This window comes from Pelophylax lessonae, assembly GCF_965119305.1.
Source record: "Pelophylax lessonae genome assembly, chromosome: 3".
Taxonomy (NCBI): Eukaryota; Metazoa; Chordata; class Amphibia; order Anura; family Ranidae; genus Pelophylax; species Pelophylax lessonae.
Genome location: NC_138770.1, coordinates 17,162,660 through 17,190,410, shown reverse-complemented (window position 1 = coordinate 17,190,410; position 27,751 = coordinate 17,162,660). Strand labels below are relative to the sequence as shown.

Below are 27,751 nucleotides of genomic sequence, written 5' to 3'. Positions count from 1 at the left end.
AGATATTACACCATGAAGAGGGTATATAGGTATTACACCATGAAGAGGGTATATAGATATTACACCATGAAGAGGGTATATATAGATATTACACCATGAAGAGGGTATATATAGATATTACACCATGAAACGGGTATATATAGAATATATATTACACCATGAAGAGGGTATATAGATATTACACCATGAAGAGGGTATATAGGTATTACACCATGAAGAGGGTATATATAGATATTACACCATGAAGAGGGTATATAGGTATTACACCATGAAGAGGGTATATATAGATATTACACCATGAAGAGGGTATATAGGTATTACACCATGAAGAGGGTATATATAGATATTACACCATGAAGAGGGTATATATAGATATTACACCATGAAGAGGGTATATAGGTATTACACCATGAAGAGGGTATATAGGTATTACACCATGAAGAGGGTATATAGATATAACACCATGAAGAGGGTATATAGATATAACACCATGAAGAGGGTATATAGATATTACACCATGAAGAGGGTATATAGATATTACACCATGAAGAGGGTATATAGATATTACAGCTTGCAATAGCCAATAGACATACAGCATACTTGGACAGTATATGCAGTAAACTGAAATAAATCAGAGGAACCCTGAAAGTTCTGGATAGAACATGAGCTGTTTGGCTATCTGATGGACATGTCTGGGTTTGGTGGTTGCCAGGAGAACGGTATTTGCCTGACTGCATTGTGCCAAGAAGAGTTGAAGCTGTTATAGCTGCAAAGGGTGGACCAACTCAATATTGAACCCCACGGACTAAAACTGGGATGCCATTAAAGTTCATGTGTGTGTAAAGGCAGGCGTCCCAATACTTTTGGCAATATAGTGTAAGTGAAGGTTTTCAGTAATCGGGAGCACCTGGTATAATAGTTTGTAGATGGAGGATATGAGGTGTGGTTGGTGTGGGCCTTGGATTCATATGTGTTTGAATTTGGTTGGTCGGTGTAAAGCCAATGATGGAGGGGGTGGAGAAAAATGCTTCCATTGAATATAAGAGGTAAAGAGGTTATTGGGAATATGGAGCTTAGTGTGGAATTCCTCAAAGGGTCTGAGTTTGCTTGTAACCAAATCTACAAAATGACGCAACTATAAGGAGAATTATCTGCAGGACTGTGAAAACAACAGCCAGGACTATAAGAGGAAAAGTCTCACACCAGATTATTGACCACAATGTGGTGGATAAGAACAGTCAAGGTAATGGAAAAGCCAATGATACCACTGCAAAAGGTCCCTGTTCCCCGCCACTTACTCCAGACACATCACAAGCACATGGCTTATCTGGAGGTCATGGCAATTGGGACCTTCAACAAGGGTTCACCTACTGATAATGAAAGGTTCTCCCTCTTATGTAGGAAGGAGAACTTCTGGATTTATACGTTTGGTTCCTTATCACCATATGGCCTGAATGAGGACTTAGAGATCCATAATATTGTCTAATAATAATCCTCATATCCCATTAACTTCTTTTTACCACTTTGTGTGTCATAATTGTTGTCTCTGACAGACATATCAACATTAATAGTAATATTTTATTATTTTATTATTTATTATTATTATAATAGGAATTAGTTCTTAGAATATGCACAATAGTATACAGGCAAATATTCCCCTTTTTTTATTTTCTTTTTCTAATTGATATGACGATATTTTGTACATTTGTGATTATACTGTAGAGTTTATATTTGATGGCAACTGACTCAATGGCAGCCATAAGCATGGATGGGCTCCGCCCACTCCCCACCCCTCTATTGGGACACATACAGCTTAAACACTCCAGTTGTCTTTATCCCCATGACTTGATAAAGCGCATGCGTGTGAAACACGTCATCACAGTAACTTTACAAGCTTGTGTTCCATGCTGAGACTCAGAGGCTTTCTCTGGTTCTTCCTGCTCCCGCCCACTGGCTGACCTTGACGTCACGCGAGTGCGCTGCTGTGCTCAGCCTGGTTCCCCGAGTGGCAGTATTGTATTTCCCAGGGCTTTTGGATTGGCGCCCCTCTATCAGCCCTCACCGCAGTGCTGGATGACCCTTCCATTAATGCCCAGGGACCTTTTGCAGTGGTATTGTTGGCTTTTTCATTAACTTGACTGTTCTTATCCACCACATTGTGGGTAATAATCTGTTGTGAGACTTTTCCTCTTAATAGACCTGGCTGTTGTTTTCACAGTCCTGCAGATAATTCTCCTTCTAGTGACCAACGGGGGCACCTAGCGTGGTCTTTTGTTTTGTGTACGCCTGTATCTTGCACTATCCAAAGTGTATTTGACAGCTGCATAGGTTTGTCCTGGTCTTCCCATGAATCCATCTATGATCTGTGCCCTCAGCGCTCGGTATACATGTTTGTTTAAAATGACGTAACTGAAATCTATTGGCTTCGGCCCAGGGCAGGATCCTTCCATAGGACAGGGAGTCTGGGATTGAAGGATTATATAAAAAGGTAAGCAGGAGAGAACATGGTGAAGAAAGAAAATACAGTGTGCAACATTTTTTCCATATGGACAACATAAATAGCATAGGGGAGGAGGATTGTTTCAGTGGAGAGGACATGGTGGAGTCAGCTGACCATTATAAAGAGCATAGGTGAGTGGGCTAGATAAGCCAAAATTCTATTTCAGACCAGCAACTGGGGGGGTGATGGACAGACCAGGACACGAAAGTGTGGAGGTGGGAGGCATAATAATAATTTAACCACTTCCCACCGGAAGGCCGTCATATGACGTCCTGGACTTGAAGTGGTGATATCTGGATGATGGGTGCAGCTACAGGCATCACCCAGATATCTTTCTTTTCTGCCAGCAATTCCCTATCTTGTAAAAGCCCTAGCTGGTCATGAGCCGTTTGATTTACAGGCTGTGGGAGGGGATGTCCTCCCCCTCTCCTGCTGCCCTCCAGTGCCATAGAGCTGACCATAGAATGGATGGTCCCCGGCCATCTCTATGCTCCTGGGAGGCCAAAAGCAACATTATGACATCACTTCTGGTGCTGTCAGATGTAAACACTGCCAGTTTTTCATCCTGGAAAGCAGAGATCAATGTTTTTTTTATCTCATGCTTTCCAGGGTAGAAGAGATATCTGGGGTCTACGTGACCCCAGATTTCTCCATAAAGAGGATCTATCATGCCTTATTCCTATTACAAGGGATGACATTTATTGTAATAGGAATAAAAGTGATCAAAAAAATAGAGTTGGTGTACAAATAAAAAAAAATTAATAAAAAATAATAATAAAAAAGTTTTTAAAGCACTCCTGTCCCCCGTGCTTGCACGCAAAAGCAAATGCATACGTAGGTTGTGCCCCCGCATATATATATATATATATATATATATGATGTTCGGACCACACATGTGAGGCATTGCTGGAAACATTAAAGCGAGAGCAATAATTCTAGCACTAGACCTCCTCCGGAACTCTAAACAGGTAACCTGTAAACATTTGGAAAGCGTCGCCTATGGAGATTTTTAAGTACCGCAGTTTTGCGCCACTTCACGAATGGGTGCAATTCTAAAGCATGACACATGTGTTTGATATCTGACTACTCAGCGTAACATCATCTTATATATTTTACAAAAAATGGGTTGCAGTATCTTTTTTTTGCATTAAAATTCATTAAAGTGTATTTTTTCCCAAACAATTGTGTTTGAAAAATTGCTGTGACCGCCATTTTATTCTCTAGGGTCTTTGCTGAAAAAAAAATATATAGATATTTTTTAATGTTTGGGGGTTCTGCGTAATTTTTTAGCAAATAAATGATGATTTTGACATGTAGGAGATAAATGCCAGAATTGGCCCGGATGGGAAGTGGTTAACAGGTCAGGTGCTCCCAGACCGCCCCGATATCTCAGCCAAAGCAAAGTGGATTGTGCTATGCGATGGGACTTATGGTGACATATAAATGTAACAAAGGCACTTTGCAGCAATTTCAGCTGAGAAAGAGGGACTTGGACCGGGAGAGTCTCCAATAGGTACAGCAGTTTGGGGAGGAACCACATTGTGAGGACATTTACCGCGCCTAGCCAGGAGATATTATACAGTAAGCATCCCATTGTTTCAGGGATAAATGTATGTCTTGAAATAAAGAAGGAAGGTTAGCTTAGTATAATGAGGAGAAGGTGTCACATGAATAACGAGGGATTTGAGGGAACAGGTACACTAGTGATACGAGTAAGCGGATTGTAAGGTGCCCAGAGTTGTGGGAGGAATGTTTATAGAAAGAACCTCGATCTTAGAAGTATTAATCTTATACCCCGGCAGTGTACTCAGGTAGATGATTGACAATTATTAGCAGTTATAATTTATACACAGCATGTTTGTTACAATGAATGTTTTATTATATATTCAGAGTGGAAACCTCCGGGATGATAATATTGATGTTAAAGAAGAGTATAAAGAGGAGGATGAGGAGTATGGAGTGATGGAGGAGTTTTCAGAAGGACACAAGGATATGATGGAGCCACCTAATACCAGGAACCCACCAGAGAGATGTCCCCGTCCTCTGTATTCCCGGGATTCCACACAGGAAGATCACACCGTCCCTCACTGTTACAAGGTTGGTGCGATGGAGTATCTAGAACATGGACTTGTGGAGATGATGTGAGGATTATTTTTTGCGAACTTATATTTTACAGATGATTTTTCTCTCATTTTCTTTAGGGTGAAGATCTGATAGATATAAAAGTTGAGGTTAAAGCAGAAGAAGAAGAGAGGTATGTGAGGGATGATCAGCAGTCTATGGAGGAGGATGGAATAACGGGGACATTTATAGAGGAGGACACTCCTACAGAGATCAGCACAGGTGGGTCATTAACCCTAAATACATTCCTCCACCCATACTGCTCACTGATTGGTCCAGAGTGCCCAGGTCTAGCAAGATCTCTGACCGCAATTTTCCCAGATTTGCTTGCTCTGTGATTTTGCTTGCTGGCTGTGCCGGGTGGAGGGATATGTCTGTATAGTCTCAGAACCACTTCACTGAGTGCTGTCTCAGGAGATGGGAGGCAGCGGTGTGGGACCTCTGCAATTTGTTTCAAGTAACATAAAAGCTTCCACTGATTACTGAATACCAATATTATGAGTCCTGACCCCCACACTATATACTCCATGTTGTACATTACATTCTCCTGACCCCTGCACTATATACTCTATGCAGTGGCGTCACTAGGGTTGGTGTCACCCGGTGCGGTAACTCACGGTGTCACCCCAACCCCTTTCAATAATGTTTTTTGGTTTTTTTTACTAATGTAACGTGTAAATCATAGCTCCCATATAACACTAAATGTAATGGCAATAGCGACATTAATAACTAGGAGAATTAAAATGACCTTTAAATTACAATATCTTATGAAAATAATTAAATACAGCTGTCGGGTCCCCATGCATCTCTATGGGGGAAATCGGATGGGAACGGACCGTCTGTCTGTTCTTATCCAATCCCATCCCCTGGACGGATGGAAAATAGGGTTTCCATCCGTCCAGATTTAATGGATCGGATTTGATGTCAGTGGACATAGAGATGCATGGGGTGACCGCTCAGATCCGCCAAAAAAACGACAGGCGGATCTGAGCGGTCCGCCTTTGTGAAAGGGTCCTTACATATAAAGACCAAAGTACATTTCCTTAGTGCAAATTCATATACAGTACTCTATTCAAAACATATATGCAATATTCATACATAATATTTGTATTATTCAAAAAAAGTGCAATTACATTTACTCATAAAAAAAGTGCCAATGTGGAAAATAGTGCAATTAAACGTAAGGTGCCCAGACAGATATAAGGTGCTTCTTTTTGATTTGTGCTGTTAAATAGTCGGTAACTTTAGTATGTTTTATTTATCAGATGCAGTGCTTGTCTCCCTCTCAGCAATCAATTTATTCACCCTTAGGGCTCTTTCACACATGTGGACAATTCAGATCCGCCTGTCTGTTTTTTTTTGGCTGATCTGAATGGTCCCTCCATGCATCCCTATGGGGCATTGAATGTCAGCGGAGACATGTCCGCTGACATCTGATCCGATCCATCAAATCTTGACAGATGGAAACCCTATTTTCCATCCGTTCAGCGGATCGGATGAGAACGGACTGACGGTCCGTTCCCATCCGATTCCCCCATAGAGATGCATGGGGACCTGACAGCTGTGTCTCTGCACACAGCAGAGAACAGCTGTCATCCTCCTGCTCAGCAGAAAGGGGCCTTAGTGTCAGTGTGAATTTGCTATTCCTCTTCCTCTGTGTGCAAGGGCCACTCCCCAGACAGATTCGGGCCTGCAAGGACCCCCTGCGTTTTGAGTACAGTACAGATGTCCTTCTAGTGGGTCTCCCCTGTTTCATCTTTCATGCACTGGGGAGAGAAATATAAAAAAATCACATCCAGACAAAGAAACATACCCAAAAGAGGAGCTGGGAATAACGCAGAGAGACGGTCTGGATGCGATATTTTTAGATTTCTCTCCCCAGTGCATGAAAGATGACACAGGGGAGACCCACTAGAAGGACATCTGTACTGTACTCAAAACGCAGAGGGTCCTTGCAGGCCCGAATCTGTCTGGGGAGTGGCCCTTGCACACAGAGGAGGAGGAATAGTTCACACTGAGACTGTCTAAGGATGAAAGTTACTGCTGCCTGAGAGTGACATGATACAGGAGATGGGTTCAGAGATTGTGGACATGATAGAGATTGTCAAAGGCTAAGGACACAGCTGACAGCAAAGGCTTCTCACCTAGCCATGAATCTGTACAATGTTCTGTGTATGGGGGAGGGGAGGGAGGCCACTGTGGTTTGCTCAGTACACACACACACAAGTGTGTGTGTCCCTGAGAATGGCTGCTGCTCGCCCCCACCCTCACAAAAAACAACACAGAAAAAGCCCAGCTATTGTCGTTTCCCCAGAGATGGAGCTGCAGAGAGCCCAAATTTCACAGTAGAAATGTACCTCTGCTTTCATGAACTCCAGCTTCCCATGTGCTGCAGAGTTCAGCTCAAGAGAGCCCTGCCATATTCATCTTCACCTCTACTAGGCTGCCCACGCCCCCTCTCCGACACCCGCCCAATCAGAGAGAGGCAAACACCACCTGACCTCCTCGCATACTAAATCCATTGGAAAGGAGAAGGCAGGGGGAGGATCTGAGAAAGCTCTGAAGTTAACCTGTGTGTTACCCCAGCGCTGTGGGGGTTTTACAATGCATTGCAGAGCCTAGGCACTATGCGGCGCAGCGGCGATGCGATGCCGGCCCGCATAGATGAGAGGCAGAGTGGTGTCACCCTATCCCTGGTGGACACCCTGGTTCGGCCTGCCCCCCCCCCCGCACCCCCCTTCTGACGCCTCTGACTCGTTGTTGTACATTACATACTCCTGACCTCTGCACTATATACTTTGTTGTACATGACATACTCCTGACCCCTGCACTATATAATCTATGTTGTATATTACATACTCCTGATCCCTGCACTATATACTCTATGTTGTACATTACATACTCCTGCATTATATACTCTGTGTTGTACATTACATACTCCTGAATCCTGCACTATATACTCCATGTTGTAAATTACATATTCCTGACCCCTGCACTATATACTCTATGTTGTACATTACACACTCCTGACCCCGGCACTATATACTTTATGTTGTACATAATTCCGAAACTGTATAGTCCTAACTTTTGTATCCTATATAATAAGTTGTACATTACATAGGCCTTACTTCTTTTGCACCCATTTTCTACCAGCTGGACATTTTATATCTGATGATATTATGGGAGGACAGACTTTTACATGTTGATAATAATGTGATAACATCCTCAAACTTTAGAACCTTAAACAGAAAGTGATATTTGGGGAGTAGTCGGTAACCCAATGATGGAGGTCTTCAGAACCGATCCAGTCTTCATCCTCACTCTCTGACCTCTGGTTGGGCTCAGTCCTGCATTTATTCATGACTAAATCGTGGACTAAATAAGGAAGTGCAGGACTTCTTGTGTTGGGAAGATGGCAATGAGTGATAGAGGGGGAGGGGACACTCATCCTATAATCCCCTCATCACTGTCACTCCTATAAAAGACAGTTCTCGTTGTTTCCTCACTCTCTGACTAAAGTCCATGAATAAAGAAATGAACTGGTAGGAGATCAGAGGACCCATTTACTAGTTACCTTGAGGGTGGAATTGTAAGATCCTCAGAGACAAAGCTGCCTTATGTGGGCGGAGTCCTGGTTTAGGGGAACCAATCTGCTGATGTCTAGTAATAATCTTTGTATTTCTATTTTAGTAGATGGACGGGAGATGAGGAAAACCTCAGAGGATTGTCTCACTTTGTCTCCAGACTGTAAAGTAGAAGATGAGGACATCACACAGTATAGTCCAGGAGAAAACCCGGCTACCTCAAATGTGCATCCGGCACCACACAGTGTAGATGGACCATCGTATTCCTCTTATCCTGAGGAACCTCAGACTGTGAGGGACGGTGCCGGACCATCGTATTCCTCTTATCCTGAGGAACCTCAGACTGTGAGGGACAGTGCTGGACCATCGTATTCCTCTTATCCTGAGGAACCTCAGACTGTGAGGGACGGTCCCGTCCTTCCAACAAAGATTTTCCTGTACTGAGTGCGGGAAGTGTTTCCATTTTAAATGCAATCTTGATGTGCACAAAATATCTTGCACAGGTGAGAAGCCGTTTTCCTGTTCTGAGTGTGGGAAATGTTTTTCAGACAGGTCCAGTCTTTACCTACATCGGAGATTACACACAGGGGAAAAGCAATATTCCTGTAATGAGTGCGGGAAATGTTTTTCACGAAAGTCCCATTTAATCATACATCAGAGATCTCACACGGGGGAGAAGCCATATTCCTGTCCTGAGTGCGGAAAATGTTTTTCAGACAAGTCCGTTCTTTACAAACATCAGAGATCACACACAGGGCAGGAGCCACTTTCCTGTTCTGAGTGTGGGAAAAGTTTTTCACAGATGTCCAGTCTTGCCAGACATCAGAAGTCTCACATGGATGAAAAGACTTATTCCTGTCCTGAGTGTGGGAAATTTTTTCCAACAAAAAGACATTTTGTTATTCATCAGAGATGTCACACGGGGGAGAAGCCATATAACTGTCCTGAGTGTGGGAAATGCTTTTCACAGAAGTCCCATCTTCACACACATCAGCAACTGCACACGGGGCTGAAACCATTTTCCTGTTCAGATTGTGGGAAATGTTTTGTACGAAAATCAAACCTTGTTACACATCAGAGGTCTCACACAGGGGAGAAGCCATATTCATGTCCTGAGTGTGGGAAATGTTTTTCACAGAAGTCCATTCTTAACACACATCAGAGGTCTCACACGGGGGAGAAGCCGTATACCTGTCCTGAGTGTGGGAAATGCTTTTCACAGAAGTCCAATCTTTACAAACATCAGAGATCTCACACAGGGAAGAAGTTACTTTCCTGTCCTGAATGAGGGAATTGTTCCTCACTGAAGTCCTGTCTTCCTGTACATCAGGGATCCCACACAACCCTTGAGGTGTATTAGTGCCCTGAGTGCGGGAAATGTCTTCTATATGAATGTTGATGGACATGTCGGGAAGAAGCACACCCTGATATACACCTCAGATTTACTCCATGGCTGATCTTCATGTAAGAAACACTTCATAAGGAGATCAGAGGTCACCAAAGACATGGATGAAGTGTTGTACCGTGTTGGCCTTTGATAGCAGGAGAAAAATAAAAATGGAGTCTGTGATGGAACTGCTTGGCACCCCGACTAGGTGCTTCCTTCCGCCAAACCGTGCTTCCTGCCCTTCAAACCGTTCCGGGCAAACTGAGAGCTAATATCAGCCCCTTTTACCCCAAACATCGTACACAGATGAGGTAAAATCGAGGTAAAATCCAAAGGAATGACTGTTTATTGAAGCTCAGACACATACTTCATACCGTACAGGAGGACATCCCCTCCTGATCATATTACCCTAACAATACAAACTGTAAATAATAATATAATTAACATAACTAAGGAACAGCCAACATGAACTACGCTACTCCCCCTCTAGCAACTGATAACTTACAGTGATATACTTAACATGAGCTAATTAACTGGTCACTTAAACCAGCCTAGGTGGAGGGGACAATACTAGCAGAGAGACAGGGACAATGGGAGAGATCTACTTAACATAAACACGTTCTAGCAGGAGGCCCCAGTGGTTTCAGCTGATTACACAACATCTACAGTCATTGCTGGTTTGAGGCATAGAGGCCCCAAATATGGAAATGGAACCTTCAGTTCCCGGAGTCTGTGTGTTTTGGGGAGGCATAAACTTGAATCAGAAACAAGACCACTCCACGGATCCCCCCAGGCATACACCTTCCAAAGAGTAGTGTTCCCTTAAATACCAGGGCCCATAGTCACTGGGTAAGAGGCTCGCTCCCAGTCCTTTCCAAAAGCCTCTGTCCTGGTTAGGTCTGTCACAGAGTCATTACCTTTCATTGGCTGAGTACATTTTGTGGTGTGAGCTTTCAGAAACATTTAGAGGTCTATTTAAAAATACAAAAATAGTTCAATGAGTGTGACCAACATTCGCCCAGCTGTGAAAAGTTTTGGCAATATTTTATCTCATATGATCATTGGCGCCATCTAGTGGCCATAATGCGATATTGCACTATTTTTACTGATGGAGGTATTTCAGGAAAAATATCGTAATATGGCCACTAGATGGAGCTGGTGATCATAGGAAATCACTGTGTTAAATAAAATGCAGCCAGAATTTTTAACAGCTGAATGAATGTTTGTCACATTCGTCCAATTAACTTTCTGTAAATAAGGGGAAAAAAAAAGGGAGGTTAGTGAAAGCAGCGCAGATTACACACACTACACATTGTTAGGCACATGGTTAACCCTTTAATTGCCCCTAGATATTAACCCCTTCCCAGCCGCTGTCATTAGTACAGTGACAGTATAGTATTATTATTGATGTATTAGTGTCACTAGTGATGTCGGTGTCAGTTAATGCCCCTCCCAGTGAATGTCAGCTAGCGCCAAATTGTCCACCACACTATTACAGTCCCACTCTAAGTTGCTGATTACCACCATTACCAGTATAACCTCAAAGCTGTGTAAATTCCACCATAGTTTGTAGACTATAACTTTCACTCAAACCAATTAATATACACTTCATGGGATTTTTTAATTTACCAAAGTCATGTAGCAGAATACAGTTGGACCTAAACTTTTGCAGACATTCAATTTTTTTTTTTTTTAATAATTTTTTATATTGGATATATTTTGTAATAGAAATATTGTTTTTTTTTTCAAAATGTTTGATTTTTGTTTATGTAATAAAAAATAAACCCAGTTGTGATTGAAGGCCACAAAAAAAGCTTTATTTGTGTGAAAAAAATGATATAAATGTCATTTGTGTACAGTGTTGCATGACCGCGCAATTACCAGTTATAGTAGCGCAGTGCTGAATAGCAAAAAAATGCTCTGGTCATGAAGGGAATAAAACCTTCCAGAGCTTAAGTGGTTAAACCAATCATTCATTTAAAACTAAAAATGTGCATTTGGCCATTTGATGGCGCTAAGTATAATAGAAATTGGTGTCATCACCCGGGCTCATCGGCCTCCTGCTTCAGGGGGTGTGGCCAGATGGAGACGTTTCTACACATATGGTGGACTTGTCCTAAAGTGCGCCCCTTTAGGATGAGGGTACGCTTTTATTTTTTCAGGTACGACATTCAATATTACCAAAGATGCAAGTATTACCCTACTGATGTGTAGATTGTGTGGAGAGGAAGGGTCTATCTGTAAATAAATGGCACCGTCCCCTGGGATAAATTATGAAATCGTTATGTAACCAGGTTGGTAGGCGACTAATAAGGATGGAGGGAGGGAAGGAAAAGGAATGAGACAAGGAGGGAGTAAGTCTACCAAACACTGGATGTGGGGATTTGAATGTGCCTGTCTATTGATACCAAAGACCAAAAATGGATAAAAAAAGGATAATACATGTTTATTGATTATAGCAAACAACAATATATATCAAATCATATATATAATACAATATCTGTTTAACCACTTGCCTACAGTGCACTTTCACCCCCTTCCTGCCCAGACTGATTTTCAGCTTTCAGCGCTCACACTTTGAATGACAATTACTCAGTCATGCAATACTGTACCCATAAAAAAATTGTGTCCTTTTTTTCACACAAATAGAGCTTTCTTTTGATGGTATTTAATTACTACTGGGTTTTTTTATTTTTTGTGCTATAAATAAAAAAAGACTGAAAATATTGTGAAAAAACACATTTTTCTTTGTTTCTGTCATAAAATTTAGCAAATTAGTCATTTTTCTTCACAAATTTTGGCCAAAATGTATACTGCTACTTATCTTTGGTAAAAATAACCCAAATAAGTGTATATTATTTGGTCTTTGTGAAAGTTATAGAGTCCACAAGTTATGGTGCTAATCATTGAAAATTGATCACACTTGACCACACCTGATGTACTGAATGCCTATCTCATTTCTTGAGACACTAAAAAGTCAGGAAAGTACAAATACCCCCCAAATGACCCCTTTTTGGAAAGTAGACATTCCAAGGTATTTAATAAGGGGCATGGTGAGTTTTTTGAAGTTGTCATTTTTTCCCACAACTCTTTGCAAAATGAAGATTTTTTTTTTTTTTTTTACAAATTGACATATTAACAGGTTATTTCTCTCACACAGCATATGTATACTTGCAACTACACCCCAAAACACATTCTACTACTCTGCCTGAGTATGGCGATACCACATGTGTGAGACTTTTTCACAGCCTGGCCACATATAGAGGCCTAACATCCAAGTAGTACCGTCCGGCATTCTAGGAGCACAAATTACACATATCATTTCCTGACAACCTATCGCACTTTTGAAGACCCTGGAGCACCAGGACAATGGAAACCCCCATAAAATGACCCCATTTTGGAAAGCAAACAGCCCAACGTATAATTTGTGAGGCATAATGAGTCTTTTGAATATGTCATTTTTTTCCACAAGTTCCAAAATGTGGAAAGAGAATGAAAACACATTTTTTTTACACAAAGCTGTCCATTTATGCAATATTTCTAACACATAGCATGTACATAGCAAAAATTGCACCCCAAAATACATTCTGCTATTCCTCCTGAGTATGGCAATACCACATGTGTAACACCTTTTCACAGCCTGGCCACATACATAGGCCTAACATCCAAGTAGCACTTTTCACAAAGTTGTCCATTTATCCACTTTAAGACTGGGCCTATTTTTGACACTTGGTGTTTACAAGCTAAAATCATTTTTTTTGCTAGAAAACTACTTGGAACCCCCAAACATTATATATTTTTTTTTAGCAGAGACCCTAGAGAATAAAATGGAGATCGTTGCAATATTTTTTATCACACCATGTTTGCGCAGCAGTCTTCCAAATTCACTTTTTTGAACTAAAAAATAAGAAAACAGTAAATTTAGCCCCATTTTTTTCCATAATGTGAAAGATAATGTTACGCCGAGTAATTAGATACCCAACATGTCATGCTTCAAAATTGCGCATGCTCACAGAATGGCGCCAAACATTGGTACTTAAAAATCCCCATAGGCAACATTTTAAAAATTTCTGCAGGTTACCAGCTTAGAGTTACAGAGGAGGTCTAGGGCTCAAATTATTGCTCTCGCTCTAACGATCGCGGCGATACCTCACATGTATGGTTTGAACACCGTTTACGTATGTGGGCGGGACTTGCGTATGCGTTTGCTTCTGCGCGCGAGCTAACGGGGACAGGGCGCTTTAATGTTTTTTTTTTTTTCCTATTTATTATTTTTTTATTTTTACACAGTTTAAAAAAAAATGTTTTGATCATTTTTATTCCTATTAAAAGGAATGTAAACATCCCTTTTAATAGAAATAGGCATGACAGGTCCTCTTTATTGTGAGATCTGGGGTCAAAAAGACCTCACACCTCACAACTACACTAAAAAAGAAAAAAAAAAAAAAATTGTTGAAAAAGGAAAAAAAAAAAAGCGTCCCTTTAAACCGGTTGCTAGGCAACGTCTTTTGACGTAGCTCTGGTCCTCCAAGACCATAGAGTCGAGTGAGGGCCATCTTGCTGTCTCTGAGGATCCGGGACCGGATAGTTTTCCCCGCTGCCGGCGGGTCCGGTAAGCTGGGAAAACGTCTGGGACGCGGCAGGAGGGGGGGGGGGGCACCTCTTCCCCTGCACCGTAAGGGTAATTCCGCGGCAAATCCGCCACTGGGACCACCCTTATCTGAAAGCCAACCGCCCGCCGCTTCAAAAAATACTGGGGTTATGGGGGCTATCTGCTGCCATAACCCCAGTATTTAGCTTTTAATGGCCGACGCATATAGTCGTTAGGCGGTCAGTAAGTGATTGCATGTATATGGCAAACAGGTGACGATGACTGATGGGGTGACAGGTGACGATGACTGATGGGGTGATAGGTGACAATGACTGATGGGGTGACAGGTGACAATGACTGATGGGGTGACAGGTGATGATGACTGATGGGGTGACAGGTGACGATGACTGATGGGGTGACAGGTGACGATGACTGATGGGGTGACAGGTGACGATGATTGAAGAGGTGACAAGTGACGATGATTGATGGGGTGATAGATGACAATCACTGACAGGGTGACAAGTGACGATAATTGATGGGGTGACAAGTGACGATCACTGATGGGGTGACAAGTGACGATGATTGATAGGGTGACAGATGATGATGACTGATGGGGTGACAGGTGACGGTGATTGATGGGGTGACAGGTGACGGGCGATGGTCACTGATGGGTGACAGGTGACGGGCGATGGTGCACGGCGGTACTGATGGCAGTCTCTGGTGACCGGTGAACTTTAGGCTACGTTCACATGTAAACGTAGCGATCATGGGCAGAATCACTGTGATTCTTCCCGCAATCCAGAAATCATTGCAAATGGCAGGACGCCTGTGCGTTGCCCGTGATTTGCAATAGCACCCCATACGCTGTGCGATGTTGCTGCGATTTCCGCCTGCCGAATCGAGGTAACATCACGCAAACAACGCATGACGCCCCAAAGAAACTCTTGTACCTTTTTTGGGCGTCATGCATTGTTTGCGCGATGTTACCGCGATTCGGCAGGTGGAAATCGCGGCATCGCACAGCATTTGGGGTGCTATTGCAAATCACGGGCAACGCACAGGTGTCCCGCAATTTGCAATGATTTCCGGATCGCGGGCAGAATCGTGGTGATTCTGCCCGCGATCGCTACGCTCACATGTGAACGTTATGGGTGGCAATTTCTGGGCATAGATGAGTTGACTGTTGGGTGACAGGTGCAATTGGGGGGGGGGGGGCTGAGGACTGTGTGGGGACATTTATTTTTGTGATTTTTACTTTTACAGGTGTACAGAGCAGTAACTCACTGTTTCTAGCTCTGCTCTCCTCACACTGGAAGCTGTATGAGGAGAGAAGAGCTAGTAACACTGAGTTACTGCTCTTTGTTTACATTTTGTGATCGGCTGTGAATGGATTCACAGCCGATCACTTAGTAAACAGTCACTGTCAGTGACTGTTTACTACTGCCGGTGACAGCTGTGTTCCTACGGAACACAGCGCCACCGACATGACCGCGCTGCGCACTCCCGATCGCGCATGCGCGGTCATCTTCCGGGCTCCTCCATTGTGATCGGCTGTGTCATTGGAACACAGCCTATCACGTGGGAAACAGCCATGCCCATTGGCTGTTTCCCCCCTGCCGGTGACGGGGGGTGTCCCGGGGACACCCCAACACCGGCAGTGCAGGGCGGCGCACACACGATCGCGCGCCTGCCCTGTTTTCTGGGATCACGTCATATGACGTCTTCCCAGGATAATGGTCGCACCGCTCCGCCGTCAATTGACGGCGGGCAGGCGGCAAGTGGTTAAACATATTATTTGACCATTCCTTTTCCGCATCTAATGATTAATCCCTGATTAGATGTTTGTTGGGAATATATGCACGATATCTACCAAATACACCCTTTTAGACTGCTGGTTTTTCCTTGTGGACACCAGAAGAGTCTATTCAGTGGGGTATATAATGGACGGAAGTGACGGTGCAGGCATCCTCCTGTTTCAGTAGAAGTTCTTTTGAAAGGAAACGCATCATAGAGGAGGCGCCGCACTATTACACACCTTGTCCGCGGTCCACACTACAGGCGGCCGCGGTCACCAACAAGTTTTATGCAAACCGCTCAGTGATACCATCCTAACTGTAAGTGCATGTCTTTATTTATTAATAAATTGTATAGAGGTACTGCACTATTGTCCGCCTATTCATTTCTCCCTGGGTACACCCTGAGGGATCGCCTCTAAGCATATATGTAAAAGCTGGATTCCATTATGAGCCTTCTGGATCTGCTCCACTCATATTAAGGAGAAGGAAGTTCTTCCATTTGACAATACATGCTTTCTCATTTTGGTGTTTTGGTAAGAGGCTTTTACTGATTTGAGTGCCCACACGTGGAAAGCGAGATTTTTCACACTGCACAAGAGTGGATTTTGAGTTGATTTTGCACTTTCATCATTTCCGTCTGGTGAGAGCAGAACTTGTATGGTGGAGGGAATATGTATCACCATTTATGAATTTGCACTGTTGGATTTGGAAATGATTCATTTCACTTTTTTATACACTAGCGATATATGGACTTTCTTTATGTGAATACATATTTTTTTTCACTTTATTATCAATATTTTCTTGTGTATTGATATATTTTGTCACATTTATTAGCGTACCAGACCATGTTTTCACATATTCTTTATTCCAATTGCATAATTGGATCTTTGGTAGCAGCTTTTAATTTCATTTACCAACAGCGCACCTACTGTATATCTTTTTCAGTTAACCACTTGCCGACTGCCTAACGTCTATCTACGTCGGCAGTCAGCCCCTCACAGGCAAAGCGACGCAGGTTACATAGTTACATAGTAGGTGAGGTTGAATAAAGACAATAGTCCATCCAGTTCAACCTGTGTAGGTGTGTGTGACTGTAATCATCTAACATAGCCCTTAATCTCCTGATCCTTGAGATGTAAGTCTAAGAGTCTTTTGAAAGTCACCATACTACCCGCAGAAACCACCTCTTGTGGTAGACAATTCCACAATCTTGTAGCCCTAACAGTAAAGAACCCTCCTCGTTGCCTGAGGTTAAAACGCTTCTCCTCTAATCGCATTGTATGTCCTCGAGTCCTCATGCAATTCCTTCGAATGAACAGCTTTTTTTCTAAGCTGAGATCCCCATTAAGATATTTATAAATTGCTATCATGTCTCCTCTCAGACGTCTCTTCTCCAGGGAAAATAAGTCGAGCGATTTCAGCCGCTCTTCATAGTTAAGGTCCTCCAACCCCCTAATCAGTTTAGTTGCCCTTCTCTGGACTTTCTCCAGCTCCAACACATCCCTCCGGAGGACTGGCGACCAGAACTGGACAGAATACTCCAGATGCGGTCGGACCAGAGTTTTATAAAGTGGAAGGATTATAGTCCTATCTCTGGAATACATTCCTTTCTTTATGCATGCTAATATCCTGTTGGCTTTGGAAGCTGCCACTTGACATTGCATGCTGTTGCCTAATCTATCATCAACCAAGACTCCCAGATCCTTCTCCATTTTTGATTCCCCCAAGGGTTCCCCTCCTAACGTGTATTGTGTTTTTATGTTTTTAGTCCCCAAGTGCAGAACCTTACACTTCTCCACGTTAAACCTCATTTGCCATGTCGTTGCCCACTTCGTCATTTTGTCCAGGTCATTCTGTAGGATATCTGCTTCATGCTGTGCAGTTATTGCCCTGGCCAATTTTGTGTCATCTGCAAAAACTGATAACGAACTACTGATCCCGTCCTCAATGCTGTTTATGAATAACTTGAACAAGGTTGGTCCCAGGACTGAGCCCTGGGGCACCCCGCTTACTTCCTCAGACCAGTCTGAGTATGCGCTGTTTATTACCACCCTTTGGACACGGCCTTTTAGCCAGTTCCGTATCCAAGAGCAAACCCTGCTGTCGATACCTGAAGACCTTATTTTATAAATTAAGCGCTTGTGGGGAACTGTATCAAACGCCTTAGCAAAATTCAAGTACACCACATCTACTGGTCTGCCCCTATCTAGCTCACAGCTCACCTCCTCGTAGATTGCTAAGAGATTGGTTTGACAAGAACGCCCGTTTGTAAACCCGTGCTGATTACTGCTGATGATGTTGTTGTCTTTAGCATATTCTACAATATAGTCCCTTATCATCCCCTCCAGAAGTTTACATATTATTGATGTCAGACTGACAGGCCTATAATTTCCCGGGATATGCCTCTGGCCCTTTTTGAATATCGGAATCACGTTAGCCTTCCTCCAATCCCCTGGTACATCTCCTGTCCTAATACTGTCAGCAAAGATCAGGAACAGTGGTCTAGATATAACCTTACTGAGTTCCTTGAGTACTCTCGGATGTACGCCATCCGGGCCTGGTAATTTGTTTGTGTTAAGTTTATCCAGCCTTTCCCTGATTTCACCCTCTGTTAGCCATAGTGGCAAGTCCTGTGTATTACTACTAACCATACAGTCATGGTCAGTGTACCCCTCCGTTTCCTGTGTAAAGACTGACGAGAAAAAAGCATTCAGCACGGTTGCTTTTTCAGTGTCCTCTGTAACCATCCTCCCATCATCGGTAATTATGTGTGCAATATGCTCTGCCCTAGTTTTTTTGCTGTTGATATATTTAAAGAATTTCTTTGGGTTTTTTTTACTATCCTCCGCTATTTGTCTCTCAAAGTTGATTTTAGCCATCTTGATTTCTTGTTTACTTTTCTTATTTGCCTCCTTGTATTGCTGGAAGGCCGATACTGTGCCCTCTGATTTATATTTCTTGAAGGCCATTTTTTTTCCCCTAATAAGTTTTTTAACGCTACGGTTTAGCCAGCCAGGTTTGGCTTTGTCTCTTCTAAATTTATTTCCCATAGGAATGCACTGCAAGATGCATTTGCTTAATATGTTCCTAAAGCATTCCCATTTTTCCTCAGTGGTCAGGGATCCCAGGGTTTGGTCCCAGTTTACCCTTTCCATCAATGAGTACAATTTTGGAAAGTTTGCCCGTCTGAAGTTTAGGGTTCTTATGTTCCCCACTTGCCTTGTTATATTGTTATTTATACTAAATGTGATCATCCTGTGATCGCTAGAGCCCAGGTTGTCCTGGACTCCTACCTCCGAGATTAGGTCTGGGTCATTAGTGATCAATAGATCCAGGATTGCATTTTCTCTGGTAGGGGAATCCACCAACTGTGACATGTAATTATCCTGTAAGGTTTCCGTGAATTGACGGGCCTTCTGTGAGTGTGCAGTCCCCTCTTCCCAGTCAATGTCGGGATAATTGAAGTCCCCCAATATGATGACTGATCCCAGTTTTGCCACTTTACCCATTAGTGCTAAAAATTCCTGCTCTACCTCCTCCCCTTGGTTAGGTGGCCTATAGCAAACCCCCACAACTACTTTTCCCTTATCTTCTTCCCTATCGAGTTCAACCCACACAGATTCTAACTCCATACTCATCCCTTCCGTAATGTCACTCCTTTCTATCACCTTTATATTGTTCTTGACATAGAGACATACCCCTCCCCCTCTTTTTCCTACCCTGTCCTTCCGGTACACCGAGTACCCTTGGATATTGGCCAGCCAGTCATGTGAGGGGTCGAACCAAGTCTCCGTTATTCCCACAAGGTCTATGTCCTCCTCATGTACTAACATTTCCAACTCATCCATCTTATTAGCTAGGCTCCTGGCATTAGCATATACCCCTCTTAGTTTTACGGAAGTTAAACGTGATTGGTGGTTATGTTTATTCCTGTTTGGTCTGCGGTTTTCCCGCACAGACCCGCCAATTGATGTTGTGGGCCTACTGTCGCTGCTGACCCTACAACTGCCTTCAGTCCTTTGCTCCCTCCTGACTGATTCTACTTCTGAGCCCTCCCCCCCGTCTCCTAGTTTAAAAGCTCCTCCAACTTGGTGGCCATCTTTCTCCCCAAAAGAGCTGTACCTTCCCCATTAAGGTGCAGCCCATCCTTACTAAAGAGCCGGTAGCCGACTGAGAAGTCAGCCCAGTTCTCTAGGAACCCAAACCCCTCCTTCCTACACCAATTCCTCAGCCACTTGTTAAGTTCCCTAATCTCCTTCTGCCTCTCCTGTGTGGCTCGAGGTACAGGCAGTATTTCAGAGAAAACCACCTTGGAGGTCCTTTTCCTCAATCTATTACCTAAGTCCCTGAAATCGTTCTTAAGGATCCTCCACCTACCTTTAACTTTGTCATTAGTGCCCACATGCACCATGACCGCTGGGTCATCCCCAGCCCCGCCCAATAATCTGTCTGCCAGATCTGCGATATGCCGAACTCGGGCGCCCGGTAAACAACATACTGTTCGGTTCACGAGATCTTTTTTTAGATTGCCCTCTCTGTCCTCTTGATAATTGAGTCCCCAACTACCACAACCTTTCTAACCTTTCCTGAGTCACGGCCCCCCTTCTTCCTGGAGCCGTCCCTCCCCTGGCAGCTGGGGGAGGGCGCATGCTCCAGCAATGCCACCCCTGAGTTGATATCCCCCTCAACCTGCAACTCGGCAAACATGTTAGGGTCTATCAACTCAGGACTGGCCTCCCTGACACTCCTCCCACTAACATTCCTAACAGTCACCCAGCTGCGTACCTCTGCTGCTTGCGTCTCCTCTACTCCCCCCTCCTCTATGCTGACCCCTGCCAGCGCCTGATGGGTAATGTCCAAGCTCCTTTCCAGGTTGTAGATGCCACGCAGTCTTGTCACTGTGTTCTCTAGATCCACGATGTGGGCTTCCAGAGCAACAAGTCGCTCACATCTTGCACAGCAGTATTCGTCCTCGATTGATTCATCAAGGAACGCATACATGCCGCAAGAAGTGCACTGAGTGGCATCCGCAATCCTGTCGGACATTATTACCCACTACTCTATGGGGATAATATTAACGACCTGCTCTTCCTTACCTACACTACCTCTAACTTCCCTGGTACTAAACCTGGGGTGCCCACCAGTCGCTAATACCCTCACCAGTCACTAGATACTCACCAGTCGCAAGGATCCTCACCAGTCGCAAGGATACTCACCAGTCGCAAAGATACTCACCAGTCGCAAGGATACTCACCAGTCGCAAGGATACTCACCCACCAGTCGCAAGATACTCACCAGTCGCAAAGATACTTACCAGTCGCAAGATGCTACCAGTCGCAGATACTCACCAGTCGCAAGATGGTCACCAGTCGCAGATACTCACCAGTCGCAGATACTCACCAGTCACAGATACTCACCAGTTGCAAGATGCTCACCAGTCGCAGATACTCACCGGTCGCAGATACTCACCGGTCGCAGATACTCACCAGTCGCAGATACTCACCAGTCGCAGATACTCACCGGTCGCAGATACTCACCGGTCGCAGATACTCACCGGTCGCAGATACTCACCGGTCGCAGATACTCACCAGTCACAGATTCTCACCAGTTGCAAGATGCTCACCAGTCGCAAGATGGTCACCAGTCGCAGATACTCACCAGTCGCAAGATACCCACCAGTCGCAAGATACCCACCAGTCGCAAGAGCACCTCTCAGTCTATAGTAGCTACTGTACTTGTAGTCCCCCACCAGCCCACCCCCCTACCAGCAGATCAGCTGCTTCCTACTTACGCCCCTCGGTCAGGTCCAGGTCCTTGTCTTCTCCACTGCTGTTCTGTCCCCGCTCTGTCGCCGCAGCTGCTCTGTCCCCGCACTGGCTCCCTGCTGGTCCGCACTGATGCCGCTGCTGCTCCTTCCCCGCACTGTCTCCGTGCTGGTCCGCTCTGTCGCCGCTGCTGCTATGTCCCCCGCAGCGGTTCCCTGGTCCGCGGCTCCTGCATTTGGCCCCCGGCTTCCTAGTGCGGCTTTTCCCGCTTCCCCCCCCCCCCCGCACGTGCGGCTCCTCCTCTCCTCCTCCACCCAGCTCCACACAGCGCTCCTCGCTGTGTGTGTGTGTGCTTGGATCACTCGCAGCTTCCGGTTGGTTAAAAACAAAGAGGTAGGGTTAAAAACAAAGAGGCATTATTGGCCATCTCCTTAGCGCAGCTAGGGCTTGCATACCCTCAAAATGGAAGCAAAGCTCACCCCCTACGGTTTCGAGTTGGATACTTAAAGTGGAAGCAATCAGGAGGATGGAGGAGTTAGTATGGGCATCTAAATGCAAGCAGGAGAAATTCACCTTACTATGGGGAGGCTGGGACGGATTTGTGACTTCTGAGGAAGGAGCCTTATTACAGGGTAGTCGGTAGAGTGTGATGTTCGGCTGGTAGACTGGTCCCCTCCATGGTGATCACAGTGTTGGATTTTAGGGGTATGAGGGTTTTTTTTTTATTACAGGTAAGGGGGGGGGGCATAGCAGATATGGTATAACATGACTTTTCTAGTTGTATACATTTAAGATTAGGAAGATGTTGATAACTGTATCTGTGTTGCCGGAATGTGTTTTTTTTTCCTTTTTGGGGTGATATTTTGTAACACAGTGTTTGTGACTTTCAGCAACGATAAAATAAAAAAAGATTTAAATTCAAAAAAAGAATGTGGGAGAAAATAATACAGGCCCTAGCAAGGATGTAAAACACTTATGAATTGTCAATGAATGCATTTACTTCTGTGTCCACGTTCAATCCAAAAGGCGTGTATGTTTTAACCCTATAAATCCAAGACATTTCAAGGTGGGAGATGCCTCTAGTTAAGGGTTCTCCCCTCCAATGTGGGGTGAACTTATCTATTCCAAGAAACAAAGTGTTCTTGGGATCACTATTATGGGCCTGCGCATAGTGCTTGGAAACTGAATGTTTCGGGAATGCTTTCCTAATATTGGCTACATGTTCATTGAGCCTAACGTTAAGGGGAACAGATTTGACACCTGTTGCATCTGTAATACCCTGTAAGTTGGTCCAAAAAGGTCGCCTTAGGTTTCGGAGGTTCAAGCACATTAGGGGCTAGGCGGTTTCTCAAGGACGATGCACCCTTAAAGATAACCCTAGGCTTGTCAGGTAAAGATGTTCTCAAAATCGGGTCATTGTTCAGAATATGCCAATGACGGCGGATCAGGTTTTTAATGACCATGTGCTGGCTGGAAAAGGAGGTAATGAAAGGTGCAACAGTCAAGGTGGATGTAGTGTTAATATTGTCTACCCTACATGGTCTCAAAAGTTGAGCCCTATCCTGTTGTTGGACCTCCATGAGTGTTTCCTGGAGAAATCCATAGTTATACCACTTTTCCAGAAATCTTTTGGTCAGAACCTCTGTTTGGGACAGAAACTCCTGATGGTTGGAACAATTTCTCCTAATACGGAGGTATTGCCCTAATAGGCGGTACCTAAGGGGCAACAGGATAAGGCTCAACTTTTGAGACCACGTAGGGTAGACAATATTAACACTACATCCACCTTGACTGTTGCACCTTTCATTACCTCCTTTTCCAGCCAGCACATGGTCATTAAAAACCTGATCCGCCGTCATTGGCATATTCTGAACAATGACCCGATTTTGAGAACATCTTTACCTGACAAGCCTAGGGTTATCTTTAAGGGCGCATCGTCCTTGAAAAACCGCCTAGCCCCTAATGTGCTTGAACCTCCGAAACCTAAGGCGACCTTTTTGGACCAACTTACAGGGTATTACAGATGCAACAGGTGTCAAATCTGTTCTCTTAATTCTGTGAAAAAACATAACACCAAAGCTTTCACCTCTCAGAGCACTGGAAAATCATATGACATCGAACCCTTTATTTCTTGTACTACCAAGGGAGTGGTCTATTTGCTCCAATGCCCATGTGGCTACCAATATATTGGCAGGACCAAACGTCCCCTTAACGTTAGGCTCAATGAACATGTAGCCAATATTAGGAAAGCATTCCCGAAACATTCAGTTTCCAAGCACTATGCGCAGGCCCATAATAGTGATCCCAAGAACACTTAGTTTCTTGGAATAGATAAGTTCACCCCACATTGGAGGGGAGAACCCTTAACTAGAGGCATCTCCCACCTTGAAATGTCTTGGATTTATAGGGTTAAAACATACATGCCTTTTGGATTGAACGTGGACACAGAAGTAAATTCATTCATTGACAATTCATAAGTGTTTTACATCCTTGCTAGGGCCTGTATTATTTTCTCCCACATTCTGCCCACTTCTCAAGGTTTCAATATATTAATATTTTAATTATTTTAAAATATTTTAAAAAATTTTATGTCTCTTGATATTTTATGTCTTTTGATTTAACTATAATTGATAGTGCTCTCTGGAGCCATTACAGTTTGTTACTGTTGGAGATATCCTCAGTTGATGTCTTTGTAATTTAATAAATTTTTAATGTTCCAATATTTCATGATATATTAGTATTCACATATGGTTTGTTACCTGTGAATATTTTTGATTATCAACTGTTTTATGGACTGTGATTATTATTGAATTATTGATTAATTTATTGTAACATATGGCTGTGATTGAGATTTTTATGTATTTATTACTTATGGTCTGAATCCATCACCGGAATGTCCCATATTATTTATTTGTAGACAGTTATCTAGTCTATTTCTGCCACCAATAACCCTTTTTTTCTATAATCATTATAATGGCTTAGTAAGGCAGAGTTTTCTCCTGCTTATTCTAACAATTATTTGGCAAGCCCGGCCCCTCTGGCCTGTGCTATCCTGTCAGGGTCATCGCCTGTTTGTTTATATTCTTTATGTCTTGTTACCAACTAGTCTCGGACCTCGTAATCAACTTCCGGTTCCGGGCCACCTCTGGACTAATTTTATGTTGTTTACATTCCCTATTTCCTATTACCAACCAGTTCCTGGACCGTGCATACAATTTCTGTTTCCGGGTTACCTTAACCAAGATGGCGGTAAGGGAACTTCCGGTCATCGATTCCACGATAATTATGGCTATATATAGGTGGCGTCAGCACGCCGCCCGTACCTTTGAGAACATCATCTTTGATGAAACGCGTCAATTCACGACGTGCTGACGTCACCTTCACATTATTGTCCACGAAGGACGGGCGAGCGGAGCCGTCCGGCCGGCGGCTGTTACCTCTCTCCTTTGGCTTTTATCATCCGATGCTTGTAAGTGTCTGTCTTTTTTATTTAATAAAACATCAGTGGGTTTTATGCTATGGCGTGCTTCTTTGTATTCCATGGTTGATGTTACACCTGCATCCTGAGTTCCAGTGGAGCCTCTAGTGGAGGTCTCAGTGGATCGGTCCCCTGAACATCCAATTGCCCACTATTCACCTGGAGTCGGTAAGGGTATTTATTATTGGCGGTGCCCTTTCTGGTTTGCATGGTTGGGACGCACAAGTCGTTTATGCTCCTCACACTCATCTCTGTGGTAAGCTGCTGTCCTACTGGGGGAGGTGTCTGACTTTATCTGTTTGGTGATTCCTTATTTACACTCCGGTAAGAAGTACATATTGAGCTCTTGCGGTGATCAAGTTTCTCTTCTATATTCACATCTACTCACTACCCTTCAACTCGGGAACGTTGGCGCTCCCAATCACTTTGGGTGTCACCTGTTATCCTTTGTTATTTTGGTTTTACGCTATGGCGTTTTGCTTTTTTGTATTCCACATGTCAATACCTTACTGAGGAGATCTACGTGGGAACCGCAAGGTCCACCGGGGTCTACTACCTGAGGTCCTTTGGAGTCACTTATTATTTGGCTTTTACACATTTTGTTTCCGGTAAGCGGTACCTGCACAGTTACCTCACTTCTTGTTTCCATTTTTTGGACATTATTACAGACTATTTTTTATACCATATAATCACAATATATGTTTCACTTTTAGCGCAACCTAATCCTATATTGTACTTTTGGGGTGGCGGTCACACTTGAGGTTGCTGCTTTCCTATATTTTATTTAACATCTGTAGTTTCCCATTTCTCTGAACAGATAGGATGTTGGGACTCTCAAGATAGTTCTGGTTTTTCTTCTCCTATCCAAGTTCTCCAAATAAAACATAAAAACACATCCCCTAGACTGGTCATTGGAGACAATGAGTGGAAGAGTGTGTGCACCTGCCTGTGTGAAAATACCCTGTATCTGGCTGTGGAGTAATCAGTGGGAGGCCCGGGCAAACCAATATCCAAGCGGCTCCTGCGGGGGTACCGCTACGCAGAAAGCAAACCTTGCTTCAACAAACAGTTCTCTCCTCAGGACAGAAAAGAAGACAAAGGTAGGCGACTGCACCAAACTTTGATAAGATGCTGCAATGCACATCGATCACCCAGAGAGCAGAGTCCTCTCCATATGTTTTCCTTTTGGTTACTCCCTAGCAGCCTGCATGGCGTCTGCTCCCTTCTGCTGACCTCAAGCCAAACATACTCACGTGTCCCGGACCTCTTCCACAGGGCAATCGATGCATCTGCAGGGTGACCCGGATACCAGAGGCAGGAACACAACTGCTATATCTGGGTTGGGCACTCTTAGGAGACATGTGCAGAATGGGAAAATTTGTTTTGTTTCGGATAGATTCGTTATGTTACTAATTTAATTTCATTATGGAATTTGTTTCGTTTGGTTTCGGTATTTGTTTACTTTTGTTTAGTTTTCGTTAAATTTATTTTTGTTTTTGGTAAAATATGTTTAGTTTATTCATTTTCTAACGAATTTCAACTTTTCAGAACGATCGGGATTCCGATCAGTCGAAAAACGATTGAATGATTCGAATTCTGTGTGAAGAAATAGCTGGTTGTTAAGCAGGGGGCTGGGAAGCCGGCATCCTTAAACGATGATTCATCGTTTGGCGTGGTCTTGGTATGGACTGGAGGGGACCCCATGTCATTTTTCTAAACATTTTTCTATTGCCAGGCAATGCCGGCATTCTTTTCTTTCCATTCATCTGTCAGTGGGGAAGCCCGCTGACAGCTGATGAGTCATGGTTGGTAAGGATGCGGGCGGCCGGCTTCCTGGCTTGCTGCTTAACAACCAGCTATTTCTTCACACAGAATTTGCATTGGTCGATAATTGTTTTGACTGATCTGAATTCTAATCGCTCCGAGAAGTTGGAATTCGTTAGAAAATGAATAAACTAAACAAATTTTAACAGATTTCAACAAAATTCATTACAATTTCATTTGGAGATTTGGATACATCCGAATCTAGGAATAACCAAACATTTGTCGGAAATTGTATTCGCACCGAAACGAATTTCACGTGTCTAACACTTAATGGCCACCCGCTAACAGCTGGGCTCCCAGCCAATGCAAATGGCCGCCGATGGCAGGGCCCACTCTCCAGGCATGGATCCTCTACATATGTGTGCCATAACACCACCCCGCTGATAGCTGGGGACTCAATGACCATTCGGGACATCCTGGAAGACTTCTGGATACCAAAGGAAGCTCCTGACATCCCGCACAGCTGCCCAGCACCAGACCCGCCCACCAATACTTCCAATAGGTAGGAAAACTTCATACAAAAATGGTCCTATAAGTGAGGAGGACAAAAAAGGAATGCAGCCATTGGCTTATCCTGAACATTTATAGGGGTGGGGTCTAATGGGGGAGGAACGAGGGCGGGGGCTGCCCAAACATATGCTGCCATGGACATCTGTCAGGAAAGCACATTATGGTCACTAGATGGAACTGACCATTATAGGAAAT

At 43.8% G+C, this 27,751-nt stretch overlaps 4 protein-coding genes across 4 annotated transcripts in view; 2 read left to right on the top strand and 2 right to left on the bottom strand.

The window, feature by feature from the left end:
* LOC309550236 (uncharacterized protein) overlaps window positions 1-27,751 on the bottom strand; it is a gene marked incomplete at both ends in the record, with an annotated part of 809,557 nt that overhangs the window by 548,226 nt on the left and 233,580 nt on the right.
* Window positions 1-27,751, top strand: part of LOC309548765 (uncharacterized protein) — a gene marked incomplete at its 3' end in the record, with an annotated part of 203,203 nt that overhangs the window by 93,990 nt on the left and 81,462 nt on the right. The window lies entirely within an intron of this gene.
* The window catches only part of LOC309550731 (uncharacterized protein), a 395,974-nt gene that overhangs the window by 340,543 nt on the left and 27,680 nt on the right, over window positions 1-27,751 (bottom strand). The gene's annotated exons all lie outside the window — the stretch shown is intronic.
* Window positions 1,220-26,806, top strand: LOC309548770 (uncharacterized protein; the record flags this gene model as incomplete). The annotated part of the gene is made up of 5 exons (XM_082248717.1): window positions 1,220-1,243; window positions 4,391-4,597; window positions 4,702-4,843; window positions 8,312-8,496; window positions 26,771-26,806. The coding sequence occupies 5 exons, from the start codon at window positions 1,220-1,222 to the stop codon at window positions 26,804-26,806; spliced, it is 594 nt and encodes a 197-aa protein (XP_082104843.1).